The sequence below is a fragment of the Ranitomeya variabilis genome, chromosome 3 (assembly GCF_051348905.1).
Source record: "Ranitomeya variabilis isolate aRanVar5 chromosome 3, aRanVar5.hap1, whole genome shotgun sequence".
Taxonomy (NCBI): domain Eukaryota; kingdom Metazoa; phylum Chordata; class Amphibia; order Anura; family Dendrobatidae; genus Ranitomeya; species Ranitomeya variabilis.
Window position 1 is genome coordinate 659,520,538 of NC_135234.1, and position 12,797 is coordinate 659,533,334.

A 12,797-nucleotide genomic window follows, 5' to 3' on the forward strand; every position below is an offset into this window, starting at 1 on the left:
ACTTGTACTACTGCAGCTCTAGACCATCCACCAGACACAGAGACTATCAAAATATGCAACTTTTCCTGATAGACAGTGGTGAGCTGATGAATTTTGTTTTTCTATAATAGTCCTTATACCCTACAGCGATATCTACTGTGTTGACACCCCGGGCCAAGTCTGCCTGATATGCCCCAATAGGTCATTGTTCTTTTCCCTTACTGTGTATAAAAAAAAAAAATTCAAAATGGTTCATCTGAATTTGACACTATCACATGACAAATGCTAAGTTATTATAACAGAAGTGACCGGGGCTTTAGCACAACATAGTATTATTTAATGTTCGGTGCTTGAACTACTTACTACCTTAACAACCTATACCAAGGGTAACATCATGTTTCATATTGCAGAAATGCCTGTTTCAAAACCAATTCAGTGCACCGACACAGGGGGCGACGCGTGCTCTGAAAGTCCGTTCTTCAGGTTGAACGTGAAAGACGACCAGTGTGTCGAAGCCTCCAAGAGTAGAGCCAACGGTGTGCTTGTGCCTTCAGATCCAAAAGAACGTTCCAGTCTACTGTTGGACTTAGATGTACGGTTTCCACCATGTGAGGACCAATACAATTTCCTGGCCAGTGCGACGGATAAACACGAGGCAACTGTTGGTATACCATGTCCAGATATCACCTTGGATAAAAAAGGAGTAACTTCTAACTATGCTTTGTTTATCCAAAATTACACTCCAAAATTTTTGGCTATGGACAATGTGGGAGATAAAATTGCCCCTGCAAAATTATATCTTGACTTTTTGACTAGAGATCATAATTTTAGCTTATCAAACATGTATGAAGAAGATTTAAGTTTCCTGCATTCAAAGGACATACCGCCTGAAGCATTCTTGGAACAACATAAGAATTGTAATGGAGTGCGAGGACCAGCCCAGGTATGGAAATAATTTCCTACTGCGTACCATAGTGATAGACTTCTCAGATATCCTGATAATTTTTATTTCAATAAATACTTGAATACGCTAATAACCTATGAAATAGTAATGCATCTTTTCTCTATGTTGTGCCAATCTTCTGCTATTTCATTTGGAAATGTGTGAATACATTTAAAAATGTGGAATATCATTACATTTAGGGTACGTGCACACTGACACAATGGAGAATATGGAGAAATGTTGTTCTCCATCTTTTTCTCATCCAAGAGAATTGAATCACACTATGCTGACACTCTGATCACAAATTGATTAGAGTGCCGTTTGCTTAATTGGCCCGATTCTTTAGGATGAGAGAATATACGGCAGCCTGACCTTAGCCTAAATGATAGGATGTGTCCAGTTAGTCAAAACCTAGGATAAACACAATTAGCAAATACCCTGCAGTAAGTAAATAAATAATTAGTAGCAGTACATGAAAACATAGGCTAAATATAATGGAGGCAACCTGTGTGGGCCCAAGACTCCTGGGGGGCCCATGGCCAGATTGCTTCATTGCAGTGTTTTGTGTGCCACCATCAGTTACACTTATCTCCAGGCAGGGAGCTTTTCTGAAGCTCTAATTCCAGCAATACAGAATGTCAGCGCAGCTCCAGGGGAGCTCCTATCATCTTTTCTGTGACATGCCAGAGCAATGACGTCTTCGCGCCAGCATGTACGCGCTGGCCACAAGAAGAAGTAGGGCTGCTGGAGATTGTATGGAGACATAAGTGTTAACATTTTATTTTTCAATAAAATATAAAAATATATGAAATGTGGGTGGGAGAGCAGAAATTATAATGAATTAAAAGGTTGGTTGGAGAGAGGACATTATTTTATATAGAATTCAGGGTGGGGGTGGGAGAGAGGAAATTATAATGAATTCAGGGTGGGGGTGGGAGAGACGAATTTATAAGGAATTGAGGGCAGGTGTGGGAGAGGAAATTACCTCACTTTTGGAGGAGATTCTGGTCTCTGCTCACTTATTCTTTACTTAAACTGTGCAATGATAGTGCGGTCTGTTGCCGGCTTGTCATTTCTAGTTAGAGCCGGCGAGAGAGCGCATTGTCACTGTGCACTGAGAACAACAGTTCACACTGATCGGAATTGAAAACCAATGCATGCTCAGTAGAGCGGGTAATATCGGGTTGTAGCCCAACTGCTGAAATGGAGATCATTTCAGATAATACTTTATTTGAGTATCCCAGTATACACTGGAGGTTCTCAAACTAAGCGTTATCAAAGAGGAAGGAGTAGAAAAAAAATGGAGTTAGACTGTTTAGTTAGGGAAGGATATGGAATTTTTAATTAGATAAGAGTTTAGTTTGAAAACAAAATTTATTTTCGGATCACCCCTTGAAATCATGTGCACTGAGCAATCCATTCCATATTATTTAGCATCCCCCGTTGTTATATACAGCGCTGTCCCATTGTAGCACCAGAATCCCTGCGTGGTCCCTCTCCCTCCTCCTGGCAGGTACCCTGACATACTCACTGCCCCTGCCATGACGGTGTACTCGCTTCCTTCTTCCTCCTCCCTGTCTTCTGTGCATGTTGCACAGGCTTCTGGCGCCACTCCTATGATGTGCATGTTTTCCTATTCTTAAAGGGGCTGAACTTGCACTTTGAAAAATGCTCCCAGCAAATGGCTGAGCGACATTTTGTATAAAAGTCACCCTCCCCATTAGGGAGGTGCCTGAGCAACCCCTGTAGTTTCCCTACGTTGTGTGTGTACAACTGTTTGTTGCCAGGTCCCTCATCCTAGTTCAAGTTAGTTCGGTTACCCTGAAGCAGCTCCGGCGGTACCCGAACTCTGAAGCCACACTGGTGAACCCTGAACGTAAAGCCGCTCTGATGGTACCCGAACCCTGAAGCCGCACCAGTCTGAACGAATCCAGCCTTGTCTGTGACTCTAAATCCAGTCCCTATCAGCATATCTGACCCCTTGGTGTCAGCAGCTGCTGTAACAGCGACTACCTAGGAGTGATAGGCCCTTTGTTACACCCATCCTAGGTGAGCTCGACCCCGTGGCACAGTGGGTCCACGAACCATGTGTGCCACCTTATTATATAAGATTCCCTTCTGTTATGTATTGCACCTTCTTGTATTATATATAACGTCCTCTTATCATATACAGTATATTTCCTATTACATACTACTATCCTCTATTATGTATAGTGCTATGTTATTTATAGCGCTGTTCATAAAGGAAAAACAAAAATCTGTCTTTGTTATTTTGCATATACAGGTGTGCACCATGACCTATCACATTCAGAGATTCATGTGGCATGTCATATAATACATCGGATGGGGCGCCATCTAAACTGCCAGGGGCCCTGTGTTCTGACACCCTCAGGCTATGTGCACACGTCAGGATTTCTTGCAGAAATTTCCTCACAAAAAATGGACATTTCTGCCAGAAATCCGCATGCGTTTTTTTCACGCGTTTTTTACGCATTTTTGCACGTTTATTTTTTCGCGGCTTTTCCCAATGCATTAAATAGCGGTAAAAACGCAAAAAATCTGCAAAATTAATGAACATGCTGCTTTTTTACCGGAATGCGTTTTTTTTGCGGAAAAAAACGCATCATGTGCACAAAAATTGAGGAATGCATTCTAAATGATAGGATGCATATGTATGCGTTTTTAATGCGTTTTTATCGCGAAAAAAACGTGAAAATTCCTGAACGTGTGCACATACCCTTACTCTTTTCAGTGAGAATGAGTTGACAGACAGCTAAACTCTTTTCTCTGGATGCATTGAGGCAGATGCAGGGTGAGCTTTACAGCTTTTATGTCAGGACTCTGAATATTTGTATTACCTTTTGTGCATTACAGCCCTTTTCCAAGATGGCGTCTTTGTTCTCATGTGCACTGTGTCTTCCTGCTATAAAACTCCACCCCAGCCTTCAGTCTGTGCTAGAGTATTCTGCCTTGCATCGAGCTCCTGACTCTGATGACTCCCTGGCTATATACCTGTTCCTGTGAACCTGTGTGGTTATCCTACTACTCTGCTCTGAGTTCCTGCTGCATACACCAGTTTCCAGTAATCCTCCTTCATCTGCTGCTCGTGTTTACTCCCATCTGCATTTGCTGGACATGTAAGCTGTTGCTGCTCTGCTTAACCCTGAGATTATCACCCAGGCCTTCCTGGTTGAGATAAGACATTGCTTGAACTTCCTTATAAGCATATCTATCTATGTTTGGACTATAACAAGGACTTATTCGTGTCAAGTATCCTCAAGAATAACTGTGCTTCATAGACTCTGCGTGATTGCATTTTCCTCTGAAGTTCCCTATAGACTGTTTAAGCTGCGTTTAATATTTACACCAAGTGTTGTGGACTTGAGTTTCTCCCTGCACCTGTTTGAATCACCGTGTGATAATATAGACTTTACCACTTATAAAACTGTGTCCTGTAGTTGTCTTGTTCCACGCAAAGAGTCTCCTGAGTTATCCCCTATAATTATTACATTTTATTGATACGATCAGTGTAAAAATACAAGGAAAATGAAATCAGAAGAGACTATTCAATAAGACATCATGAAGAACAGAGCAGCTGCAGCAGACAATACTGTGAGAGCTAGCAAGGGAACATAATAACTCACCAACTGTACTATGTCAAGGTAAGCAACCAGAATGACTGAAAATCTAGAGACAGACAATCAGCATTTCCGCTTCCAAGGGGTGAAGATGGCAGCTGTAAAAGGGAATGGGTGAGGCTAGTGAAGAGGCTGATTGAAAATTACCGTGGCCTAAGGAGCAAAAGTTAGACTGCACAGGTAACAAATGAGGCAGAAATAAACAGGTTGCAATGAGAGAACCATGACAACAGATGGCAGTGTTGGTAAAATTATCTCAAGATGTTACAAAGTAAGTTAGTCATATGCATTTCTGTGAAGGCATGACATCCTTGTCTGGAATACACCGGATGAAAAAATTCAGCTAGAGAGCAAAAGAATACGTTCAGAAACGGGTTAAAGAAATAACTTTCCGCTTTGCTTGGGGATCTTGATTTCCACCTTCCTGACCTTTCCATCATGGCTTGGAAAGACTTTGGTAACCAATCATGTGCTCGTAAAAGACTTCGATATGAGACCCAACCGAATTTGGAAAGACATCTTTCTACTGGGTTAACATCCAGGTTTGAGGGAATCTTTAGTTCACCACAAGCTCCAACAAAGTTAGATCCTATGCTTTACACATCCTCTTAGAGAAATGAAGCATCTGAGGGCATTTATGAAGCTAGACGTGTCCATTGCCTCGACGACCTCTATTTGCACAGCTCTAATACTCAAATATGTGAATAAGACAGCCCAGTGCTTGCTGTTTGCATGTCCTCCCATAGTATGACGTGTGGTAACAGACCAGAGACCTTCCATGGCAAGACTCATGCCTAAAGGTACCGTCACATTAAGCGACGCTGCAGCGATATAGACAACGATGCCGATCGCTGCAGCGTCGCTGTTTCGTCATTGTGTGGTCGCTGGAGAGCTGTCACACAGACAGCTCTCCAGCGACCAACGATGCCGAAGTCCCCGGGTAACCAGGGTAAACATCGGGTTACTAAGCGCTGAGCCGCGCTTAGTAACCCGATGTTTACCCTGGTTACCAGTGTAAATGTAAAAACAAACAAACACTACATACTTACATTCCGGTGTCTATCGGGTCCCCCGGCGTCCGCTTCCCTGCACTGTGACGTCACCGCTGTGCTCTGCTTTACGGCCGGCCGGCGCTGACACAGTGCAGGGAAGTGGACGCCGGGGGACCTGACAGACACCGGAATGTAAGTATGCAGTGTTTGTTTTGTTTTACATTTACAATGGTAACCAGGATAAATATCGGGTTACTAAGCGCGGCCCTGCGCTTAGTAACCCGATATTTACCCTGGTTACCAGTGAAGACATCACTGAATCCGCGTCACACACACCGATTCAGCGATGTCAGCGGGTGATCCAGCAACGAAATAAGGTGCTGGCCTTCTAGCTCCGACCAACGATGTCACAGCAGGATCCTGATCGCTGCTGCGTGTCAAACTCAAAGATATCGCTATCCAGGACGCTGCAACGTCACGGATCGCTATCGTTATTGTTGTTAAGTTGTTCAGTGTGAAGGTACCTTAATGTGGGGCAATTGGTACATGGGAGTCGATGACTGAATGGCAAGATCTTGTTGCTGATAATCGGCAGGGTTTGGTCTCGCTCTTGGAGCTGAATATAGGTAATTGTCTTGAAGGCATACTGTAGCACATACAGTAATCTGAAGTGTGTAACGAGATATCATGATGACTAAGTTTAGGTCCTGTTCTTATGCTGGAATTTTCCCTAGTGCAGCGTGCTGCTTGTTCTAAAGCCTGTGCCTCAGCTTCTGCTGCTGCTTCCTTGTCTACAGCAAGTTTTGGACGGTCAGCTTCTAGATGTGCTTGTACCTTCTTTAGTTTCGACTCCTTTACAGTGAAGGCAGCTTCTGCCTTTGCCTTGGCAGAGCTAATAGTGGTGCTGCTCACAGACTTCCTTGAAGCTGTTGAGCTTAGGCTACTTTCACACTAGCGTCGTTTGCAATACGTCGCAATGCGCCGTTTAGGAGAAAAAACGCATCCTGCAAAGTTGTCTGTAGGATACGTTTTTTCCCCATAGACTTACATTACCAACACATTGCGACGTATCGCCACACATCGCAACCGTCATGCGACGGTTGCGTCATGTTTTGGCGGACCGTCAGCACAAAAAAGTTACATGTAACTTTTTTGCGCGTCGTGTCTGCCATTTTCGACCGCGCATGCGCGGCCGAAACTCTGCCCCCTCCTCCCCGGACCTTACAATGGGGCAGCAGAAGCATTGTAAGACTGCTTCTGCTGCCCACGTCGGGCATTAGTTTCACAATGCGCGTCGGCACGTCGAGCCGACGCATAGCGACGGCCCCGTGCCGACGCTAGTGTGAAAGCAGCCTTACTTGGGAGTATGTTGCTTATTCTTCATGTCCTCTATCTGGCATCTGTATGCTGCTTGATTGCTTGCTGATAGAAGCAGGTGTCTGTGCTTCAACCCCTTTCTATACTAGTAGTTAAAACTGTTCTAAAACCCTCACTCTGTTCCGGGAGAATGAGTTAACAGACAGCAAAACTCTTTCCTATCGATGCATAGAGATAGACGTAGGGGGTCCTTCTACAACTTTTATTGATGGGATCAGTGTAAATCTACAAGAAACAAGAAAAATGAAAGTACTCTTTACAAAGCATACAGCATATCTGAGGTACAGTTGTGCTCAAATGTTTACATACCCCAGCAGAATTTTTTCTTTCTTGGCCTTTTTTCAGAGAATATGAATGACTAGATGGCAGCCCGATTCTAAAGAATCGGGAGTCTAGAATCCATATATACTTTATTTATTCAAATGTAAGAATAATACAATTAATAAATAATAGTAAGAAAGAACAAAAAATGGCTGCACTCACCAGCTCTTGACAATTCTTGACAGTACGGCACATTTCTGATTGGTCGCTCGCGGCAGGCGGCAACCAATCAGAAAAGTGCCGCGCACCACGAAGGCATATATCTTTGTCCACCCTGAGCGGGTGTAGGACGCTGGTGACGTCACTTATCTCCGGACATTATCTCCGGACAAAGCCACAGAAGTTGGCACAAATTGCCGGAAGTAGTATTCTAGGCAATTATATATTAGATTTTAATGTTATCAGTGTTTACCTTTGAACGTTTATATTGTATTGTCCTGTCACCAGCCATGTGTACGATTATCGGCCGAAAGCCTCTCTGGAACCAATAATCACCCCATGTAAAGGTATCTTTATAAGTTAAAGATTCAGAATACTATGACTTTTATCATATCCTGAACAGTCAAGTTTTTTATGAACCGTTAAGGTTTTCTGGTTGAAGTAAAAAAAACTCTGAGTGTTTACAGTTTGAAACCATAAAATGTTGAAAAATTATGTCATTCTTGAGTATATCACTCAATGGTGCTCATAAACGTGTCAAATTTGATCTATAATATACTTTAATATACGTTACTTTAATCTTTAATATACTTAAGAACAGGGCCCCAGACATCACACAGGGGGTCTGAAACACCGCACAGTGGTCCAAAATATCGCTGTGCTCTGCCTGGGGCCCCATATGCTGCCTGGGGCCCCTGTGCTCTGCCTGGGGCCCCATATGCTGCCTGGGGCCCCAGTGCTCTGCCTGGGGCCCCATGTTCTGCCTGGGGCCCCTGTGCTCTGCCTGGGGCCACTGTGCTCTGCCTGGGGCCCCATATGCTGCCTGGGGCCCCTGTGCTCTGCCTGGGGCCCCATATGCTGCCTGGGGCCCCTGTGCTCTGCCTGGGGCCCCATAGGCTGCCTGGGGCCCCTGTGCTCTACCTGGGACCACTGTGCTCTGCCTGGGGCCCCATATGCTGCCTGGGGCCCCTGTGCTCTGCCTGGGGCCCCATGTTCTGCCTGGGGCCACTGTGCTCTGCCTGGGGCCCCATAGGCTGCCTGGGGCCCCTGTGCTCTGCCTGGGACCACTGTGCTCTGCCTGGGGCCCCATATGCTGCCTGGGGCCCCTGTGCTCTGCCTGGGGCCACTGTGCTCTGCCTGGGGCCCCATATGCTGCCTGGGGCCCCTGTGCTCTGCCTGGGGCCCCATATGCTGCCTGGGGCCCCTGTGCTCTGCTTGGGGCCCCTGTGCTCTGCCTGGGGCCCCATGTTCTGCCTGGGGCCCCTGTGCTCTGCCTGGGGCCACTGTGCTCTGCCTGGGGCCCCATGTTCTGCCTGGGGCCACTGTGCTCTGCCTGGGGCCCCATAAGCTGCCTGGGGCCCCTGTGCTCTGCCTGGGACCACTGTGCTCTGCCTGGGGCCCCATATGCTGCCTGGGGCCCCTGTGCTCTGCCTGGGGCCACTGTGCTCTGCCTGGGGCCCCATAGGCTGCCTGGGGCCCCTGTGCTCTGCCTAGGGCCACTGTGCTCTGCCTGGGGCCCCATATGCTGCCTGGGGCCCCTGTGCTCTGCCTGGGGCCCCATATGCTGCCTGGGGCCCCTGTGCTCTGCCTGGGGCCCCTGTGCTCTGCCTGGGGCCCCATTTTCTGCCTGGGGCCCCTGTGCTCTGCCGGGGGCCACTGTGCTCTGCCTGGGGCCCCATATGCTGCCTGGGGCCCCTGTGCTCTGCCTGGGGCCCCATATGCTGCCTGGGGCCCCTGTGCTCTGCCTGGGGCCCCTGTGCTCTGCCTGGGGCCCCATGTTCTGCCTGGGGCCCCTGTGCTCTGCCTGGGGCCACTGTGCTCTGCCTGGGGCCCCATATGCTGCCTGGGGCCCCTGTGCTCTGCCTGGGGCCCCATATGCTGCCTGGGGCCCCTGTGCTCTGCCTGGGGCCACTGTGCTCTGCCTGGGGCCCCATAGGCTGCCTGGGGCCCCTGTGCTCTGCCTAGGACCACTGTGCTCTGCCTGGGGCCCCATATGCTGCCTGGGGCCCCTGTGCTCTGCCTGGGGCCACTGTGCTCTGCCTGGGGCCCCATATGCTGCCTGGGGCCCCTGTGCTCTGCCTGGGTGTAGGACACTGGTGAAGTCACTTATTTCCGGACATTAGCTCCGGACATTAGCTCCGGACATTATCTCCGGACATTAGCTCCGGACATTATCTCCGGACATTAGCTCCGAACAAAGCCACGGAAGTTGGCACAAATTGCAGGAAGTAGTATTCTAGGCAATTATATATTAGATGGGCATTTCCTGAAGGAAATACATGGTGCTTGAACAGCGCTACCAGCTTTACAGCAGCACTTTTCACACACGGGACTGGGGGGCGCGCATACTTTTGCACCCGGGGGTGCACTTACTTTTGCACCCGGAGGCGCACTTTTGCACCCGGGGGCGCACTTACTTTTGCACCCGGGGGCGCACTTACTTTTGCACCCGGGGGCGCACTTACTTTTGCACCCGGGGGCGCACTTACTTTTGCACCCGGGGGCGCACTTACTTTTGCACCCGGGGGCGCACATACTTTTGCACCCGGGGGCGCACTTACTTTTGCACCCGGGGGCGCACTTACTTTTGCACCCGGGGGCGCACTTACTTTTGGGGCCGCACTTACTTTTGGTGGGCGGGGCTCCTCGGCCTCCGATTTGGTTGGTGGGGCCCCTCGTCCTCCGATTTGGTGGGTGGGGACCCTCGGCCTCCGATTTGGTGGGCGGGGACCGGCCTCCGATTTGGTGGGCGGGGACCCTCGGCCTCCGATTTGGTGGGCGGGGACCCTCGACCTCCGATTTGGTGGGCGGGGACCCTCGGCCTCCGCTTTGGTGGGCGGGGACCCTCGGCCTCCGATTTGGTGGGCGGGGTCCCTCTGCCTCTGATTTGGTGGGCGGGGACCCTCGGCCTCCGCTTTGGTTGACGGGGCCCCACGGCCTCCGATTTGGTGGGCGGGGTCCCTCTGCCTCCGCTTTGGTGGGCAGGGCCGCTCGGCCTTCGATTTGGTGGGCGGGGCTCCTCGGCCTCCGATTTGGTTGGTGGGTCCCCTCGTCCTCTGATTTGGTGGGCGGGGCCCCTTATCCTCCGATTTGGTGGGTGGGGACCCTCGGCCTCCAATTTGGTGGGCGGGGCCCCTCGGCCTCCGATTTGGTGGGCGGGGCCCCTCGGCCTCCGATTTGGTTGGCGGGGCCCCTCGGCCTCCGATTTGGTGGGCAGGGACCCTCGGCCTCCGATTTGGTGGGCGGGGACCCTCGGCCTCCGATTTGGTGGGCGGGGACCCTCGGCCTCCAATTTGGTGGGCGGGGACCCTCGGCCTCCGATTTGGTGGGCGGGGTCCCTCTGCCTCCGATTTGGTGTGCGGGGACCCTCGGACTCCGCTTTGGTGGGCGGGGCCCCTCGGCCTTCGATTTGGTGGGCGGGGCCCCTCGGCCTCCGATTTGGTTGGTGTGGACCCTCGGCCTCCGATTTGCTGGGCGGGGACCCTCGGCCTCCGATTTGGTGGGCGGGGACCCTCGGCCTCCGATTTGGTGGGCGGGGACCCTCGGCCTCCGATTTGGTGGGCGGGGACCCTCGGCCTCCGATTTGGTGGGCGGGGACCCTCGGCCTCCGATTTGGTGGGCGGGGACCCTCGGCCTCCGATTTGGTGGGTGGGGACCCTCGGCCTCCGATTTGGTGGGCGGGGCCCCTCGGCCTCCGATGTGGTGGGCGGGGCCCCTCGGCCTCCGCTTTGGTGGGCGGGGCCGGGCCCCTCGGCCTCCGCTTTGGTGGGCGGGGCCGGGCCCCTCGGCCTCCGATTTGGTGGGCGGGGCCGCTCGGCCTTCGATTTGGTGGGCGGGGCTCCTCGGCCTCCGATTTGATTGGCGGGGCCCCTCGGCCTCCGATTTGGTTGGCGGGGCCCCTCGGCCTCCGATTTGGTGGGCGGGGACTCTCGGCCTCCGATTTGGTGGGTGGGGACCCTCGGCCTCCGATTTGGTGGGCGGGGACCCTCGGCCTCCGATTTGGTGGGCAGGGACCCTCGGCCTCCGATTTGGTGGGCGGGGACCCTCGGCCTCCGATTTGGTGGGCGGGGCCCCTCGGCCTCCGATTTGGTGGGCGGGGTCCCTCTGCCTCCGATTTGGTGTGCGGGGACCCTCGGCCTCCGCTTTGGTGGGCGGGGCCCCTCGGCCTTCGATTTGGTGGGCGGGGCCCCTCGGCCTCCGATTTGGTTGGTGTGGACCCTCGGCCTCCGATTTGGTGGGCGGGGACCCTCGGCCTCCGATTTGGTGGGCGGAGACCCTCGGCCTCCGATTTGGTGGGCGGGGCCCATCGGCCTCCGATGTGGTGGGCGGGGCCCCTCGGCCTCCGATTTGGTGGGCGGGGACCCCCGCCTCCGATTTGGTGGGCGGGGCCCCTAGGCCTCCAATTTGGTGGGCGGGCACCCTCGGCCTCCGATTTGGTGGGCGGGGACCCTCGGCCTCCGATTTGGTAGGCGGGGCCCCTCGGCCTCCGATTTGGTGGGCGGGGACCCTCGGCCTCCGATTTGGTGGGCGGGGACCCTCGGCCTCCGATTTGGTAAGCGGGGACCCTCGGCCTCCGATTTGGTGGGCGGGGCCCCTCGGCCTCCGATTTGGTGGGCGGGGCCCCTCGGCCTCCGATGTGGTGGTCGGGGCCCCTCGGCCTCCGCTTTGGTGGGCGGGGCCGGGCCCCTCGGCCTCTGCTTTGGTGGGCGGGGCCGCTCGGCCTTCGATTTGTTGGGCGGGGCTCCTCGGCCTCAGATTTGGTTGGCGGGGCCCCTCGGCCTCCGATTTGGTTGGCGGGGCCCCTTATCCTCCGATTTGGTGGGCGGGGACCCTCGGCCTCCGATTTGGTGGGCGGAGACCCTCGGCCTCCGATTTGGTGGGCGGGGCCCATCGGCCTCCGATGTGGTGGGCGGGGCCCCTCGGCCTCCGATTTGGTGGGCGGGGACCCCCGCCTCCGATTTGGTGGGCGGGGCCCCTAGGCCTCCAATTTGGTGGGCGGGCACCCTCTGCCTCCGATTTGGTGTGCGGGGACCCCCGCCTCCGATTTGGTGGGCGGGGCCCCTCGGCCTCCAATTTGGTGGGCGGGCACCCTCGGCCTCCGATTTGGTGGGCGGGGACCCTCGGCCTCCGATTTGGTAGGCGGGGCCCCTCGGCCTCCGATTTGGTGGGCGGGGACCCTCGGCCTCCGATTTGGTGGGCGGGGACCCTCGGCCTCCGATTTGGTAAGCGGGGACCTTCGGCCTCCGATTTGGTGGGCGGGGCCCCTTGGCCTCCGATTTGGTGGGCGGGGCCCCTCGGCCTCCGATGTGGTGGTCGGGGCCCCTCGGCCTCCGCTTTGGTGGGCGGGGCCGGGCCCCTCGGCCTCTGCTTTGGTGGGCGGGGCCGCTC

At 53.0% G+C, this 12,797-nt stretch overlaps 1 protein-coding gene across 2 annotated transcripts in view; it reads left to right on the forward strand.

The window, feature by feature from the left end:
- The window catches only part of LOC143818473 (TRAF family member-associated NF-kappa-B activator-like), a 61,258-nt gene that overhangs the window by 24,518 nt on the left and 23,943 nt on the right, over positions 1–12,797 (forward strand). For both annotated transcript variants that reach the window (XM_077299768.1, XM_077299770.1), the window contains one exon: positions 390–922. In XM_077299768.1, the coding sequence (XP_077155883.1) occupies positions 390–922 (533 nt within the window). The remainder of the gene's footprint in view (positions 1–389; positions 923–12,797) is intronic.